The sequence below is a fragment of the Parasteatoda tepidariorum genome, chromosome 10 (genome assembly GCF_982258835.1).
Source record: "Parasteatoda tepidariorum strain Cologne lab strain chromosome 10, Ptep-v5.0, whole genome shotgun sequence".
In the NCBI taxonomy this organism is placed as follows: Eukaryota; Metazoa; Arthropoda; class Arachnida; order Araneae; family Theridiidae; genus Parasteatoda; species Parasteatoda tepidariorum.
In genome coordinates, this window is record NC_141764.1 from 36,277,284 (window position 1) to 36,295,313 (window position 18,030).

Consider the following 18,030-nt stretch of genomic DNA (forward strand, 5'->3'; position numbering starts at 1 on the left):
GGCTACCAAAAGCAAAGGAGCCATCCCCTCTGTACAGGATCAAAATTGCGATGGCACGTCTTCGGATCATCCTCAGGGATGTTTCCCAGACCGTCGCCAATAGCCCATTGTACAACTCTAGTGCGACGTAAATAAAGTACCTACCTACCACACGCTAATGGGGAAAACATACGAAGTGTTGCCATAGGTAAAGAGTCTACTCTACGCCACCTGTAGCACATTTTGATTGCCAATCATCTGTAGGTTTTTTTTCATTTCGAAATATTGCATAATTCCAAAAATCATTATTAGAATGGAGGTAAGCAATTAAATGTAAGTATCGGTGTCCTTTTGCAAGTTCAATATTTTGAAATATCTTTATAATTATTTGTTATTTTATTTAATAAAAAAGACAGTGAAAATAACTTTATATCTAAAGTATTTTTAGGCCTTTCAAATAATTAGATATTTTTTCGGGGGGGGGGATTTAAGACGCTCTCTGTTGATTTGCCATCTGCTCATGCCGTCACCGGTAGCAGAATCTAGGCCCAACACCCCCAGTATATGGTTAAGGCTCACCACGAGCGATTAATCCTCACTTCGGCCGGATCACACTATTAGTTGAAAATCACATCACTGTTTGGGGGAAGACCCTTGCTGTGTATTGCATAATATTTTGGCGACAGATTTTATATTTAGTTTTCAAACGCGCTCTGTTTACACGTGGTATTAATGTTAAGTAATAAAGACAATATTCACAGTTTTGTGGTAATTTTTGTTAGAATCTAAGTAAGTGATATTAAACTATACTGCTTTTACGTCATGGGCAACTGGGGTTGATCTAGAAATGCAGGGGGCCACCCCAGAATTTTGGTCATTACTTTAAACTAAATTTACATGTTGCTTGATTATGAAGTTTTTAAAATTATTCATAACACAACTAAATTACGATGTAGGATGTAGTAGTAAATTTGAGCTTGTATTTATTTCAATTTTTGTTACTTTATAACTGTAAAAGATAAAAGAAGGAATAAATTCCAAGCGAGCACGTGTGAATACGAAATTTGTCGCCAAAATCATGCAAACACCAGCCAATAGCCACCATCTCCCTGCCCCCAAATAGTGATGTCATTTTCGACCAATAGCGTGTTCCGGCCGAAGTGAGGATTAACCGCTCGTTCGTGGCTTACCACTATGCAATGCTTACTCTCAGACCCTTTTAAGTGCTTAAGTAATATTTGAAGTCAACAAAAATGAATGGTTTACCTTCTAGAAGAGCAAGAGGATGAAACATTATCCAAAGATCTCCATTGTGTTCTCCAGGGGAATTTTTTGATCATAAAGTGAGCTCTGTCGCTGCTGTCGTGCAGGCTTGAACTATCACTAGCTTCCACGCAGCTCATACTGCTCGAGGAATTTCGACGGAGGGCTCGTGTTCTTTCGTACAACCTCGTGTCTGAGTGAGATCCTCTCAGACCACCAGGTCCACTCGAAAAGGAAGAAGATCGACTGTTTACTGCTGATCCAGTGTCATAGTAACGATCGCTGTCTGCCATCTTTAGAGGAAAAATAAATGATATTTAAGTTTAGCTATTAGAAGCCAACAAATCTGAAGTTCTTTTTTTAAACTTAATTGATTTTAATTTTTAGACGTGGGATTTAAATATAGGTATAATTCACGATTGACATGTTCGAAAACGTCATCTAGGGTGAAGACCGATACCATGTTTGTCCCTCTCCTCCTTTGCTCTGTTGCATGAGAATAATTCTCAGGGAATTTTCAAAATTTCCACTACGCTTCCGCTCTGAGATCCTTGTTTAATGCAGTTTTAAGTTCCATATAGTTTCCTAACTTAAAGGTTTTTAACTTGTTTGAAAATCAAGACAGAAACTAATGTCTCAACTATCCTTCTATCGCGATTCACATACTAAGCCAATTTCGATCGCCTATTGGTACACGTTATTTTGAGCCAATCTCCAACATTTGTTTATTAACCCCTTTCTTCTCGCTCCCGTGAAAATGACGGGATGAGGTTTCGCGCTCTATTTCTCGCTCCCGTGATATTAACGGGCTGGAGTCTTCAGTAGTAACGCGCCAATAAGAATAAAACTAATTAATTCTTTTGCCCGGAAAAAATTTTCTCATTTTACACACCAGATGGCAGTACCACGATATTTTTAAGGTAAATGTAGATAGTTGGTTTATTTTAAATTAGATATCAGCACTAATCAAATACGTAACTCAAATACAAAAGCCAAACAAATAGGCACTTTTACGACCGTTTTCTTGAAAATTAACCGATCGTTAAGGGGTTAGGGAGTATTACTCTTATTTAGAAAAATTGAGGATTTATAACCTCAAAGTAATCTTGACCTTTGTTTTGCTCGTTTCCTATTCTTTTTTTATTTTAGCGTCAGATACAGTTTTTACTCAATTGAATTCTATACAGTAAAGTACAAAATATCGATTTAAAAGAATTTTTTTTCTTCATTTTATCGCAATATAGCAGTTATCGCAATTATGCCATTTTACCTGAACCAATTCGACAAAACAATTTGTCATAAAAACAGTTAAACTTGCCAGTACAGCTAAATGTAGTTAAAATAATACATTTTGATTAAAATATTCCATACAGTAAACATTTACTGGAATTCGTTAAAATATTTCTATGTCATAAGTGCTTAACATCTTTGTACTTTTCGAATTTCAATGTGGTAATACCCAAAATAAATCAATATTTTAGAGTTATAATGTCTTAAAAACAATGTTATGTAAAATGTTAATTTAGTGTTAGTTTAAGTTAAGGCATTTGCGAGCTTGCATTAATGTGTATAGTTTTAACATTTGTAATTAAATTTATATAGTAAAATGACTTTGTCCACGGCTTACCTGTCACCGTAACGAAACTAATTAACAACAGTATAATTAATCTTCCAAAAGACTTTGGACGGAATAGTTAATATAGATTTACAATTAAAACTATTTCTAACTATTTTAATGCGACTAAAATTAGTATTTTAGCATTTTAATGCGACTGAAATTCATAAACTGTAAAGAGTAATGAAATTTATATATTTGATAATAAGATTCGATGAACTTTTTACCTCAGAGTCACCGGAACATGTAGCAGATTTTTTTTCTTCAGAGTCTGAAATTCCCTCTGAAAAAAAAAAAAAAGAAAGATTATCTCAATTTTAAGTAAGATTGCATTATCTTACTTTACTGTACCGATGCTGAAAAGTTTATATATATATATATATATATATATATATATATATATTTATGTAAGAGTTAAATAAAAATATATATTTTGGTGCGTATAAGATAAGGTTATTTATGCATTATTATTATTATGGATGGGTTGCATAATTGGATGTATCTCTGGATATAGTCATGATTAAAATAGGTAAAATGATTGAAATGTCATGAAAAAGCAAATTAAAGGCCGAAACATATATAAGGTAATCAAATTAAATTAAGGGGAATGTGATCGTTAATGAAAGTGGTTGTACAATGCAATTGTGGGATAACAATAACCCAATAGGTTCAAAGGGTCACAAAGTGTGAGGTTTGAACAAATTGGATATATTGGTATCACCGAATTTAGAATAAGGGTGAAAACTAAGAAAATTAAAGATTAATGATAAATACGATAAAAGACATGCTATATCCAAGCATAAATATATCATTCAATGCAATTTTTGTGATGTTTCCAAAGAGAGAAAGTAAATGCCCATAACAATAAAAAAAGGTACTCACCACATACATACAGGAGGACATGATAAATCATGAAAATAGAGGCAAATAAATTCTCCAGCACAAGATTAAATTATTAACATATTTTATTTAGAACATACATCTTTCACCACATCTACCAACACAAGAAAGGCATTTTATTGAAATGGGTGACGGGAGAATTAAAACACAGAAGGCGTCATAGATAAAAGTAAAATATAAAAGAACGAGTAATTAATATAAATGTGGAAAGAAAGCTTAAATTCGAGAAGGATTTTTTTTTAATGTTAAGGAAAATTAAAGGTATGAAATGTTGATTTAAATTTTACAGAAATTTATTATAGTTATGGATTTAATTTAAGATAAAGGTTAAGAAAAAATGTAAAAAGAAATCCCTCGATACGGACCGAAGTCCGCATCTCCGACAAAAAAAGGGAACCTGCCCGAAGGCTGGAGAAAAAGAGAATGTATTAAAAAAAAGACTTTAAATTCCTTAACTGGTATAGGACCAGAAAAATTACGGCCAATTAAATTTAAAGAGGCGGAGAGTTTGAAATTTAAAGGAAAGAGATTGGTTAGTTAGCCCCCCTAAAATTAAAAGAAGAAAAAGAAAGGCGTGAATAGAGGGGTTGGTTGACTTTCCCCACAGGAAGTGCGATGACCGCAATGACCATGAGAAAGGTCAACAAGAAAGTTAAAAAAATTGCTAAATTGAAAAAAAGGAATAACGATAAAGAAAAATTAAAGGCTTAGATAAAATTAGATATTAATTTGTCACTTTACATTAAGTGTAAATGTGACAATATATATATGTATGCACACACACATTGAGTTTGTCAAAATTAAAAATTTTGTAATCCTATATTGATGATTTTTTCGTGTAACTTGTACTCTGTTTACAATAAGACTTGGGTTATTAATTCATTTAATTTTAGCTGAAAATATAAAAATCTGAAGGTAACTCTCAAAAAATGACATTTAATCATTTCATATTATTAATTTTCTTAAATCGATTTATGACTCACGACCTGTTAAAATTTATAAGATACAGAAAAATTTTATAACTGGTAAAATAAATAGTAAATTTAAATACAATTTTAAGAATAAAACTTCCTAGAATATCAAGGCCTGTTCACGCATCATCTTATTATATATTAATTAAATATGTATTAATATTATTCTAAATATATGATGGATATACCGGAAATCTTAAGGATTTCACTCTGAATTAAAAACACCTGCTATTGTTTAGAATCGGCTTAGACGCTTTACTTTCTAAACTGTTAAAAATAAACGTTGCACCATAATAGCATGCAAATTTGCCGCTGTTGAGCAAGAATTATATTCCATTGACCTGCATGTCCCACCATCTTTAATTTAATTACACGATACTATGAGTTAAATGAAAAGACAAGATCCAGTCTATATATTATTCAGATTACATCATACTTGAAAACATTTTGGTTCAAAGTGCCGTAATAGTGCAGAGTAAATTTTCTGCAGTTGAGAAAAACTAGATTTCATAGATTTTTTGTTTACACGATACTATGAATCAACAAAAATAAGATCCTGTCTATATCTTATTAAGATAGCAGCAAATTGCAAAATATTAAATTAGGGGGAACGGAAAGTAATGTTGTTTCGGTGTATTTGATATTTTTTGTCAAGATTTTATTTTTAATCTGTAAGGTATTCATCCTTGTGAGAGACAACCTTTCAATGTCGGATCGAAAATGAATTGGTTTTTAAGACTAATGAATATTTAATGTACCTAAACGACATCACTTTCCGGTCCCCCTAATAGTTCAAAACACCGGAATTATTACCGATTTTATGATACAATCCTTGAATCAATTTTTATAACAGTGGATGGAAACACATGACTTATACATTTATAATTATATTTGTCAATTTATAAACACTTTAGAGAAATGAAATAAAGATACATTTTTGATATTGTGCTTGTTACCTGGTTTATACAATGATAATCCTATAGTTTCTCTCTTCAATTCATGAGCTGTGGTCATGAGGTCATTGGGAGAGAAGTCAATATTAGCCCAGTCATTGTATGGTGTCATAGACAGCTGTTTAAGTCTTTCTTGCAACCAGTCATCAGAAACTAAATCCTGTAATAATTAATAATAATTAAATTTTATGAGCTGAAAATAATGCGGTACACACATATTATTATCGAATAGCTCAGCTAATAATGCAGTTAAATCACTCCCAAAAATATTCCCCATTTTTTTCGCAGACCAAAAGAGTTATCTTGTCACTAAATAAAAACAAAACAAAAAAACTTACTGCTTATTACAATAAATTATGTCTTGCATCTTGAGGACTATTAAACAGGGTGCGTAGCGTTTTTAAAAAGTGCTTAAAGGTGCTTATTTTCGATTTTCGTTTTTTAAAAGCCCTTAAAGGTGCTTTTTTCATTTGGTGTTTTTAAAAAGTGCTTAATTTTCCCTTTTTCAAAATGAGATTTTTCCTTTACCATGCCATGTTGATTTTCGCTTTGAATTATGCAAAAAGACGAAGTTCACATTGTTCTATTCAACGCTTTCGCAATTAAATCAACCCCAATCTATTTCGGAGTATTGTCAGTTCATGGCGTATGAAAACGCCATTCGTTTTGCATGATTCAAAATTTCATGATTTTTGACAATTGTCAAAAACAAAGCCAATTTTTTTTCCAACATGGCGGATACAACAAGATAAAACCGTCAATTGTCAAAAACTTTCCAACCCTGACTAATTATGATATTTTTTTAAAGTACTTAAAAATATTTTTGAGTGCTTGAAAAGTGCTTATTTTTTATCGAATAATTTGGCTACGCACCCTGTTAAAAAATAGCAAATGAATATGAGAACGACAATATAGTTAAAAGTAGAGCAGTATTGTCTTGCGGGCTTGAAGAATGAAATTTCTCTTAAGCTGAAAAGAAGAAGTCTCTTAAAAGTATCACTGAAATTGTTAGAAAGTTAAGAACTTGAGTGTTATTTCAAAGGAAGATTAGAGAAGTAGGTAAAATTGATGTTTTTATTTTTATTTTTCCCGTGACTGGAAACTTAACCCTTTAACGTAGAATTTTTATTAAACATATTTTTGCTACTTTTTTGCATTAATTTTAACCCCTTAACGATCGGTTAATTTTCAAGAAAACGGTCATAAAAGTGCCTATTTTTTATTAGTACTATTTGATTACTGCTGACATCTAGTTTAAAATAAACTAACTATCTACAATTACCTTAAAAATGTCCTGTTACTGCCATCTATTGTGTAAAATGAGAAATAAAATGTTTTCCGGGCAAAAGATATGAGTTAGTTAAATTCCTATTGGCGCGTTACTAGTGTACACTCCAGCCCGGAAATATCACGGGAGCGAAAAGGAAGGGGTTAATAATATTTGGTTATGAATACAGCATGAAACACTGGTGTCTTTTTCTGCGTTGAAGGTAAAATCTTCGAAATACGGATCACTTCTAAAAATATAATTTTTCAAATTTGTACTTATTTGCAGTTATTTATATCTAAAAGATACAGTTATATTTACCACTGAAATTTCTTTACTTAACAAAATAAATCATTGATAAATTGTCGAATATGAATGAAATTTTTTTTCCAAACTACTTTTTTTTTATATTTTAGAACAAACGTAATTCCGGTAATTTAACAGATTTTTTTGTTAAATACACATTAGACTGCTTTTTATAAGTAAAAAAAACTAAAATACATTTTTGCTTGCAAATAGAGCGTCAGCAAAAATATATATTAGACACATTTGCGTAGAAGGGTAAAATCCAACAAAATACGAGAAACTATGTAAAAGTAGATACAAATATTATTACCAGCTGATAATTAATTTAAAATAAGTTCTTAACGTTCGCACTAATTGATTGACCCTCAATTCTCATTCAATTAGCACGTTGGATGCCATGGAGGTCACCGGTGACCGGCGAGGCCAAGATTATTAGAAACTCATAATTCGAGTAAATTTTTAATGCTTTTAATTTTTTTAATATTATCGTTACTAAAATGGTTTGAAGAAGTTATTGCAACATAGAACACACAAAAATAGTTTTGGCAATAGAACAAATAGCAATAAGAATTAGCAAATAAAATGAGAGTGCCTTTCAGCGCCGTGGGGGTCACCGGTGTCCTCAGTGAATTAAATGCGTCACGTATGATTACAAAAATTAACTGTTTTGTTGTAAATAATATTTTATCAAAATATGCAACGCATACTGAGAAAATCATTTTGGACAGACGGGCAAGCCATGTAAAATTAGCGTGGCATCAACGTGTTAAATTTCTAAGAAGCAAAAACTCTTAAAATTTTTCGGCCTTTAGAATCACTCGACCATAGACTTAATTGGTTCAACTTAACTTGACAATCGACTTACGAGTTTTAACTTAAAAAACTCATTCACTGATTTGCAATTTTCATTTTTTGACACTCTTCCGTAAGGAATATTTATGTCAAAAGCTAAAATTGATGTTTTTTTTTTCCAAATCTTTTTATCAGTAGTTTGAAAGTAATGAATGTCTCACCTCAGACGGTCTACGGGTTGTAGTATCGACTGACCAGGCCTTTATGTTTTTGAATCTGTTTCTTCTCTTGTCCCAGGTGGGAAGTATGGTCACAGGCTCGCCCTGACTAGTAACTCTGTGCAAGGCAGCTTGTAGGAGTACGGCTGACATATCTCTGTGTAGCAATTCCCACCTCAAGTGGCAGACTTGTCTGGTACGTTCCATCAACGTTTGTTCGACGTCTCTTGCCTGAAATTAGCAATTGTATTTGCTCAACATAAGTCGCGAATTAAATAATTCACAAGGGATATTATAAAGGAAATCTTCAGATCGTTTTTTCGGGGGAATGTGAAACATATATACAAAAAGAAAGAGTAGCAAATACTGTTGAGCTACGTTTGTCCAATCAAAGTGCTTCATCTATGCAGCACTTCCTTGAAAGCACTTCCTTGACCTCCTCACTGGTTACTATAAACGAGAAATCCGATCCTTTAGTAGTCCGAACATCTGAAGAAGAAAGAAAGGACATCTTTCGTAACGTTCCCCACTGCGCAGTTTAAGTTCGTTACGTCGGACAACTAAATTGATTCGCCTTCTTTTTTCTAGGAGGTGTAGGTCTATGGTTGTCTATTGTTGTAGAAACAAGAAAAACACATTTAAGAAACGGGAGATTTTGATTGAAAATTTAAACCATTTTGTTCTTTTAACTGCATAGGAGTGAAAAAAAATTTTAGGGTGCTGTTTTGTTAACTTATATATCAATATTTAACTTTTCAGCAAAAGTTCAGGAATAAATGTTCTGTAGCATAACATTTATTCATGAACTTTTGCTGAAAAGTCAAATTTTGACTTTGTTTTTATTAAAAGTGTGTAATTTTTTATTGTTCATGTTTTTTGTTCATGAATTGCACTACTTTTCTTTTTATAGAATCTTATTTTGTATCTTATGTATTTTTTTCCAAATCGGGTCACGAATGATCTTTTGTTTTGTTAAAGAGTTATTAACAGAAAAGCTCTCACATGAGTGCAAGCAGGGTGTGCCCAGATGAAATCCTGTTTTGTTTTCATGTTTCTACTGTCCTATTTAAATTTAATCATAATTTTCGAATCATTTTTGAGATTAGAACGAGCGGAGGTAGCAAGTTTACTTATCTAGTGGATCTTGATTCGATTTTCAGATTATTTTTACCCTTGCTTTGCTTTCACTAACTTAAAAATAACTTTGTGGCACTTAACGTGTACAGTTTTTTGATTCCAATTTTGACAACCATTCTAAAAGAAAAATCAAGGGCAAACATTACAGAACACCTTCTATAATTAAACATTGATGGAATTCAAGCTATTTTAAAATACACTTACCTGTTGCAGAAGCTTCGTTGACAAATCATGAATTCTAGATATACTAAACGGGTCACATTTCATCGTCTTACGCCATTTTCTGCGGTATCCTAACAAAAAGAACAAAATTTGTTTAATTGTAAGAAAATCGATTAGATTTTAAATTTTCAATCTACTCTCTTAGAAAAATTGGTTCACCGTTGAATCATAATATCGGTAAGCTAAACCATACGTTAAACCATAACATGGTGCAAATTTGTTGCAACCTTAGTGAGATGTTAAATTGGATCATACTTTTGTCCACGTTGAATCATAGTACTATTCTATAACGGTGGGTTAGAATCCTCTTGCCGTCAGAGTTACCCTAGGACAGGGGTGGCGAACCCTTATACACCAACGTGCCATTTTTTCTAAAAAATTGCTTAATGATGTTCTAGACGTGCCGTCAAATAATTTTGACTTCGTGATTATTGGGAAAATAGTAATACTAAATACAATCAAAACTCTTTATTTACATTGAAAAAAAATACATTTTGCTGTGTCTCAGTTATACGCGCAATTCAACTTAAAGTTACATCAGTGTGACTTCTGTTTTTGCAGATTAGATGACAAATAACTTATATTAGGTTGTAAGATGTTAGTTTAAGCAGGACTGTTAATTTTTTTTGCTAGTTTTTTATTGTTAGCTTGATTTTATGGTTATTAATTGTTTTTTTAGCATTAATTGTTAATTTTTTAATTAATAATTGTTAATTTTTTTGTTTGCTTTTTGTGATTCTTAATTTATTTGTTACATACGCTTCATAGTGTAATAACATTTGTGTAATAACAATTCATAGTGTAATAACAATTGTGATCGGTGCCGTGCCCAAAATATTGTGTCGCGTGCCATTGGTTCGCCATCCCTGCCCTAGGAGGTTTTCGTGATTTTTCCCACTAAGTAATGTAACGTGGGTTTGTTTCACCAAACATTTCCCCAGTTTGTCCCAATTTTTGATCCATGAGTTCCCTTATCTTCTGGGTTGGGTTCAAAATAGCAAGGCTACAGAGTTGAACATTGATAGTTGTTAACTCAGAAATGAGTCGGATGATCAACACCGGTTATAAAATATGTTCAATATAAAATAATATATAAAATGGGCTATTCCACGCTAACTTACGTTACATTCATGTAAACTTTATTGCATTGAGAACTTAGAAGCAAACAAATAATATGAATACACATATTAAAATAAAGTGATTTCTTAAAATTACAATCAAAACCAAAAGGAATCTAATTAAAATAATTATTATTTTTTAATTTAAACAGTGTAAAAGCCTAAAATTAGTGTGGTAACTTACGTTACCGAAAAAGGAATGGCATAAATTTGCAAGATACGTGAAGGCAAAATTCTGTTCTTATTCAAAAGTTTCATGATTAAGATTATATGTATCATTTTTCTGACATGTTTAAATATCTCTTATGCCTAGATTTAAGATTTTATTTCAAAAGTTAAATTAAATATAATTTTTTAAGTGGGTAACTTACGTTACGAAATTCCCTTTGTATCAAACTTTTATCAAGTAATGTACAAATGCAAATTAAGTTATTTAAACAGTATAGTGCAAGGGAGAAAAAGTGTACATGAAGTAAATTCAGATACTTTTGATTCACACATAATTGCAAACTTATTAAGTCCTCTGTTATTAGCTAGTACAGGGGGCTCAATTCTTTTCACCATGCTTTCTTTCTGGTAGAATATTTCATCTCTTTTTTCTGGCCATTTACAATAGATTCCCACAGCAGCCATTACATTGACTTTAAATTCTTTCTCTGCAACAGACATTACCACACCAGGATATAACATGTCCTCCTATCTAACCATATATCAACCCCCAGCATTTATCTTGGATTCATCATTTTCTTTTTCAGCATCTTTCACTAAAAAAAACTCTTCTGGTATGCCTTCTTGTACTCTTAAATTGTGGATCTCCTTAATGTTTTTAATCTGTAGAGATTTTGAGAATAGACTAGACACTCCACTCATCTGTTCTAGAGAGTTCTTAGTATAGATATTCTTAGATATTCTTAGAGAGATATTCTTAGTTTGTATGCCAATTTTCAAGAGGAATAAACTCATTTCACATTGGTAACTTACATTGCATGCATGTCAGTAACTTACGTTACACATATTGAATGGGGCACAAAACAATAAATAAGTAATATTTGAAAAGAAAACTATTGTTGCTTATTTAGTGTTAGCCGCTAAGGAAGAAAAAATATTATTCTTACTTTTGTATCACTTGTTCTTTTTTACACACAAAAACTTTTTCTAGTTTTCGGTAACTTACGTTACATGCATTAATGTTTAGTTGAAATATATATAATTAAGTGAATTTAACAACAAAAACTTATTTTAACACTGCACAATATTTCTATTAAGTGTAATAAACAATATTTATTCTTTGGAACATTTTGAAATTAAAATAATGTTAACTTACTGATTTTCAAAAACTGACCATGTTCTTCACCCAAATCAGAACAAGTAAATGCCAATGTTCAATGGATTACCAACACTAAAAAACTAAATTCTCAAAAAAAATAATTATAAATTATCAAACTTCAAACCTTTCTAATTCAGAAAACATCCAAAATTATAACATTATTCTTATTTGAATTTTCCAATGCTTTTCCCCTTTTTCATGGAATTGCCCAAATACGATTGATTCTACAGATTTGCTAGTTAAAATATTCCCATTACTTGTGAGATTGCCACTATCTTGGTTGTAACTAAAAATGTTTTTAAAAATTTATGATGATTGGCTTTATGAATTAAAAGAAAAAACAAATTAATGTAATTCCTGATTCAATTAAATATTTGTTATATACTAAGTTTCACAGAGGTTCAATTCTATTTGAATCGAAAACATTTAATCCAACATCCACAATTTACTCAAACTAGTGAAATTATTAAATAAGTGTTCAAAAAATAAGTAAATAAATGAACAAAATTTTCGTATACATAACTTACCACTCCTGTTGCAGCCAACCATAGTACCCGAAGTCTGCATTTCTCTCATTTTTTTGATCAAATCATCAGCTAATCTTGCTTGTTGATTACTATGATACCGAAAGCTTTCCTAATTGACAAAAAAACACATTTCAATTAGCATAACTGTCTTAATATTTTTATAAGGATCATAATAGAAATTAAAGAAAAATGACACACAATATATAAAATTTTAAACATGCTTTGCTGCCGTAAGAACAAAAAAATATAAAGAATTTTCTTAAAATTATACTTTAAAAAAATCATTTTCTTAATGGATTCTAGAATCAAACGTGTTGTAGGACATTAATTTCAAAGAACACGGGGTAGGGGAATTGTAGTTGGATTAGAATTAATTTTACCTTACCCTTTACGTTTTATGCCTGACAAAACTAAGGTTACTTTCTTCTGTTTAGTTCATTTTAAAAAGGCAATTTTGAAAAGCTTTTTTTATTACATTAGTTTCTTAATTTTAGTTTTGCGGATTTTTGTTAGGGTGAAGGCGAAAATTTGATTGACGAAGATTCCGATTGTATTGGGCAGGCAACGATTACCCATCTGGTGTGAACTCTAAGCGAATGTGATAAGCACTCTAACTAGTCGAAAAGGGATCAAAATTTCGATTGGCGATAAATTCTATTCACAATGGTAAGGGAACTTCCGAAGCTTGTAATGTCATCGGACCCAGATTTAAGTCATCAGAATCAATATCAAGTTTTAGCTCGTCACTATCAAGTTCAAGATCAAGTTCTAGCTCGTTAGAAAGTGGTCAAATTTTGTTTGAGAGATTTCCCCTTACAAATATGCAAATGAGATAAGTGAATCGTGGTACAGTATAACTCGTCAAGTTGAACAAGCTTGCTTGTTGACCACCCTTCTTAGTTGATCATGTGCTCAAGTTTTCCTCAATTATTAGGAATCGAATTCATCTTGTGTAATAAAAGGGAGCAAAACCTTTGAAACCTAACTACCCTTCTATCTTGTATGTTGACCATTGAAATAAATCAAACTTTTTTGTTAGCGTTATTGAATGTTCTTTTAAATCCTTCATAAGTTGACCGGAAAAAATACAGATCTTGCCAAGAAATTTCCTGTGGTTTAACATTATGTATTACAATCTCACTGAATTGGTGAAACAGTTTTAAAAGCTAACCTAAACTCCTTTATGAGTTGACCATGTGGGCAAACTACCTGTGATAAACTTTTGAGTGAAATATATTCACAGTAATCTTTTGCATAAACTTTTTTTCTAAAGTGTGTAACTAAATAAATTTTAAACCATTGAAAATGCTCTAATGAACAGAGCGAAAAAAAAACAAAAACAGGACTACCCTGAATGTTTTTTTGATTCGATGATCGATTCTTCACGTTCTAGGACTCAATCTTAATGATTCCAAGGGATGACCTTAAATATGCTAATCAATTAGTGCAGACAATATTTCAGGTTTCAAAATCAGACACAAAAAACATACTTTCTTTAAATAAACATGCACTTTTATGGACGCATTTGGATTTTTGACCTCCAAAATATAGAGGTTAGCAGCAATCCGGAAAATATGGTCCTAAAGTTTCAGTCAAGAGAGCGGTCCAAAGTTTGCATCTCTCATTGACAATTTTATGTTTTCGCATATTTCGCCATATCTCGAGAGCTTAAACGAATTGAAAAAACTTTGCACACAAGTATGCAATTCGTTTATCCAAAGATAATTGCATGCAAAAAATATCTTTTAGTAAATATTTATGATTTTATTCAATGGGGGTTGAAGAAATTTTGAATTGTAAAGCATACAACTTTTTGCATTTTTAAAAAAAAGTTTAATATCACATGACAGAATAAAAAATTTGAGTGAAATCGGTCAAATAGTTCCTGAGAAGTCGGATTTTAAATATATGACTTTTTTAAGAATCGAATTCTTAACTTCAAATATCGTCTGCGCTAATTAATTAACATATTTCAGGTCCCCCTTTCGAACCATTAAGAATGTGTACCAGAACGTGAAGATCCGATTATTAGATCAAAAGATATTCAGGGTGCTTCTTTTTTTTGCTCACTGTATATATATTTAAATGAAATTAATTACTAACTGACATGCATCCGATTTTTATGACCAAATTAGTTCAGTATTACTTTTATGTATTTTTTTAACATAAATTACATATATAACAATAATATGATATATGGAACGATTAAAAATAAATGATCCATCCATCTTTATAAGTTGACCACCAGTCTAAATTGAATTTAAGCTATGCAACTTATGCATCAGGCTTTACTGAAACAAGTTATTAATTTTATTTGCTACTAGAACTCAGATTTTATCATTATAAGAATAGCCTAAGTAAGTTAAATGTTTCTAAAACGGCTAATGTGTCTTAATTTATCCGTATACTTACTCCTAGAATCGTGGTGGCTCAAGGGATAGAGCAATCACCTTTTAAAGAGTGAACCGGGTTCGAATCCCAGCGATGGCTGATGGTCGATAAGAATTCCGCATCCGGCTTGCACCAACCACAATGTAAACGTAAAATACCCTGAGTGGTAGACGGATCATGGGTTAGAGTCCCCTTGCCATCAGATTAAACGTGAAAGGTTTTTGTGATTTTCCTCTCCATGTAACGCAAATGCGGGTTAGTTCCATCAAAAAATCCTCCACGAAGACAAATTTCTCTCAATGCTTGATCCAGGAGAACCCTTGTCTAGCCGTAGTGGCTCAGGGGATAGAGAGTTCGCTTTCTAAAGAGTGAACCGGGTTCGAATCCCAGCGATGGCTGATGGTCGATAAGAATTCCGCATCCGGCTTGCACCAACCACAATGCAAACGTAAAATACCCTGAGTGGTAGACGGATCATGGGTTAGAGTCCCCTTGCCGTCAGGTTAACCGTGGGAGGTTTCGTGATTATCCTCTCCATGTAACGCAAATACGGGTTAGTTCCATGAAAAAGTTTTCTACGAAGACAATTTTCTCTCAAGGCTTGATCCAGGAGTAATCTTGTCTTCTGGATTGGGTTCAAAATTACAAGGCTACGGAGTTGAACATTGGTAGCAGCAAACCCAAAAAATTGGGTCTGCTGTTTAACGACGGTTATGAAATAAAATAAAAATATACTTACTTCTAGTCTCTCACGGTCGGATTTCAATTTATCGGAGCAATTTTGTAACTCTTCTATTCGTGATTTCAACTCAGAAATGAGATGCAGTGACCCTTGCAAATCTCTTGGTCTTGACATGTGTATTTCCCACAATTTTTGGCGATATTTTTCTGAATAAAATTACATACAAATGCTACAGCACTTCCATTTTAATTTACAGATTTTTTTGTTACATAACATTTTTAAATGACTAAATAAAACCGATACATGGAATTTTGGAATTAAGTCTAGAGTATTTTGTTTATGGTTATTTATCATTTTAAAATTCACAGCTATTAAATCTTATTTTTTGTGTGTTATTTTGCTGCAGTATAGCTTTATAATTGTTTATTTATTTTTCTCTTGAAAAATTTTAAATTTGTTTATTTATTTTTCTCTTGAACTTGAGTCCAGCTCCCTGCCATTCAGGCTATCCTGATCTCACTATTTTTCGTAATCTGAATTATTAAGTTTCACATATATTTTTTAAGTATCCATATGTATTCTTTATAATGTTTTTGTTACATATATTGCTATTATTTACACTCAATATGAATTTAACTGAATCAAACAAAATATTATCCATGTCCATTACAAGTTTCCCATTTATTTTTACTCCTTATTTTAATAATTGGAATGTTTTAGCAGTTAAAATATTTACATATGTTGTTACATACAGTTACATGTATTGATTGTATATAACGGAAAAAAATCAAGTTAAATTACAGTACTGTATGGTAATGACATTTATGGGGAAAAAATGCTAATTATTGTAATTAAGCTCAAATATACGGTATTTAAATCATTCACTTAGTAAATTTTCAATTCCTATGGCAACTGCTTACCGGAGTTATAAATTTAAATGAACGAATAGTATCTATCGCATGCTCTAAGGCAGAGATGGCGAACCAATGGCACGCGTGCCATTGATGGCACGCTACAGAATATTTTGGGCACCCCACCGATCTCAAAGTTCACTATGAAACGTATTAACAATTAAATTAAAATTGACAAAACATGAACAAAAGAAATTAATAATTATTAACAAAAAATTAACAATTATTACAAAAAATAACAATTAATAACCATAAAAAACAAGCTAACAATAAATAACAAGCAAAAAAATTAACAGTTAATAATTAATAAAATGCAAAACAAAAGAACAATTAAGCTATGCGAAACAAAAACAGTACAAGACATAATATGACACTTAAGCAAAGGTGTAGTAAACCTTTTCAAGAGGGAGAGTTTTCGAAGGAAGCCTGGGTAGCTTGTGCGCCCTCACTTTTTGATGATTTCGATAAAAAAGATAAGATAGTTCAGCGCATCAAAGATACTCCTCTATACAGAAATACAATAAAGGAGAGAATCCTAAAACTATTCGGAAATGTAACAGATCAACAAAAAATTGACATTAACTCCGCTCCTTTTATGTCGCACGTTTCTGCACGTTTGGCTCGATATTGCGTAGGAAGCGTCATTAAGGAAGGATTAAATAAGATAACACCGCTGCTAACAATTACAAAGGGCAAAGATATTTGTACGGCTGTTAAAAATTGACTTATTGAGAAAGAAGTTTCTTTGAAAAAAAATTGTTTCAGTAACAACTGATGGTGCTCCAAGTATGGTGGGCAAAAAAAGTGGTTTCATAAGTTTATTTCAAACAGACGTAGGACATTCGATTCTTGAATTCTACTGCCTCATTCACCAACAAGCCTTGTGTGCTAGGAGTGGTTTAACATCTCTTGATAATGTAATGGAGGTAGTTACAAAAATAGTCAACCTCATTTTGTCGCAGGCCGTTAATAAGCGAAAGTTCGATGCTTTGTTGGAGAAAGTCAACTTGGTGTATAATGGCTTACTGATGTATAATAATGTTCACTGGTTGAGCAGCGGTAACGTACTTCAAAGATTTATTGATTGCTTGGAAGAAATCAGACTGTTTCTGCAAAATGAGGGAAAAATTGAACAATACCCACAGTTGTTGGATGTTATGTGGCTCTCAAAATTGATGTTTTTAACAGACGACATATGCCAACGTTTCAATGAATTGAACGTGAAACTTCAAGGCACAAATAAAACAATTATCATCATGATAGATCTCATTCGTGGTTTTGACGCTAAACTGCATATTTTCAGGAACGATATTATTATTACAAGAAACTACAAGCATTTTTCAAAGTTAAAAAGAAATATCAAAGATTTTGATATACTTGAAAAACCAGGAGAAGAAACAATCACCGAAGAATTTATTTCTATAATTGATTCTACAATCAATGAATTTTCA

The 18,030-nt window shown here is 31.8% G+C and overlaps 1 protein-coding gene across 2 annotated transcripts in view; it reads right to left on the reverse strand.

The window, feature by feature from the left end:
• LOC107449059 (uncharacterized) overlaps positions 1-18,030 on the reverse strand; it is a 67,557-nt gene that overhangs the window by 3,011 nt on the left and 46,516 nt on the right. For both annotated transcript variants that reach the window (XM_016064472.5, XM_016064473.5), the window contains exons 10-16: positions 15,726-15,874; positions 12,596-12,704; positions 9,606-9,694; positions 8,268-8,495; positions 5,685-5,841; positions 3,085-3,140; positions 1,246-1,535 (exon numbers count right to left, since the gene is read on the reverse strand). In XM_016064472.5, the coding sequence (XP_015919958.2) occupies positions 1,246-1,535; positions 3,085-3,140; positions 5,685-5,841; positions 8,268-8,495; positions 9,606-9,694; positions 12,596-12,704; positions 15,726-15,874 (1,078 nt within the window). The remainder of the gene's footprint in view (positions 1-1,245; positions 1,536-3,084; positions 3,141-5,684; positions 5,842-8,267; positions 8,496-9,605; positions 9,695-12,595; positions 12,705-15,725; positions 15,875-18,030) is intronic.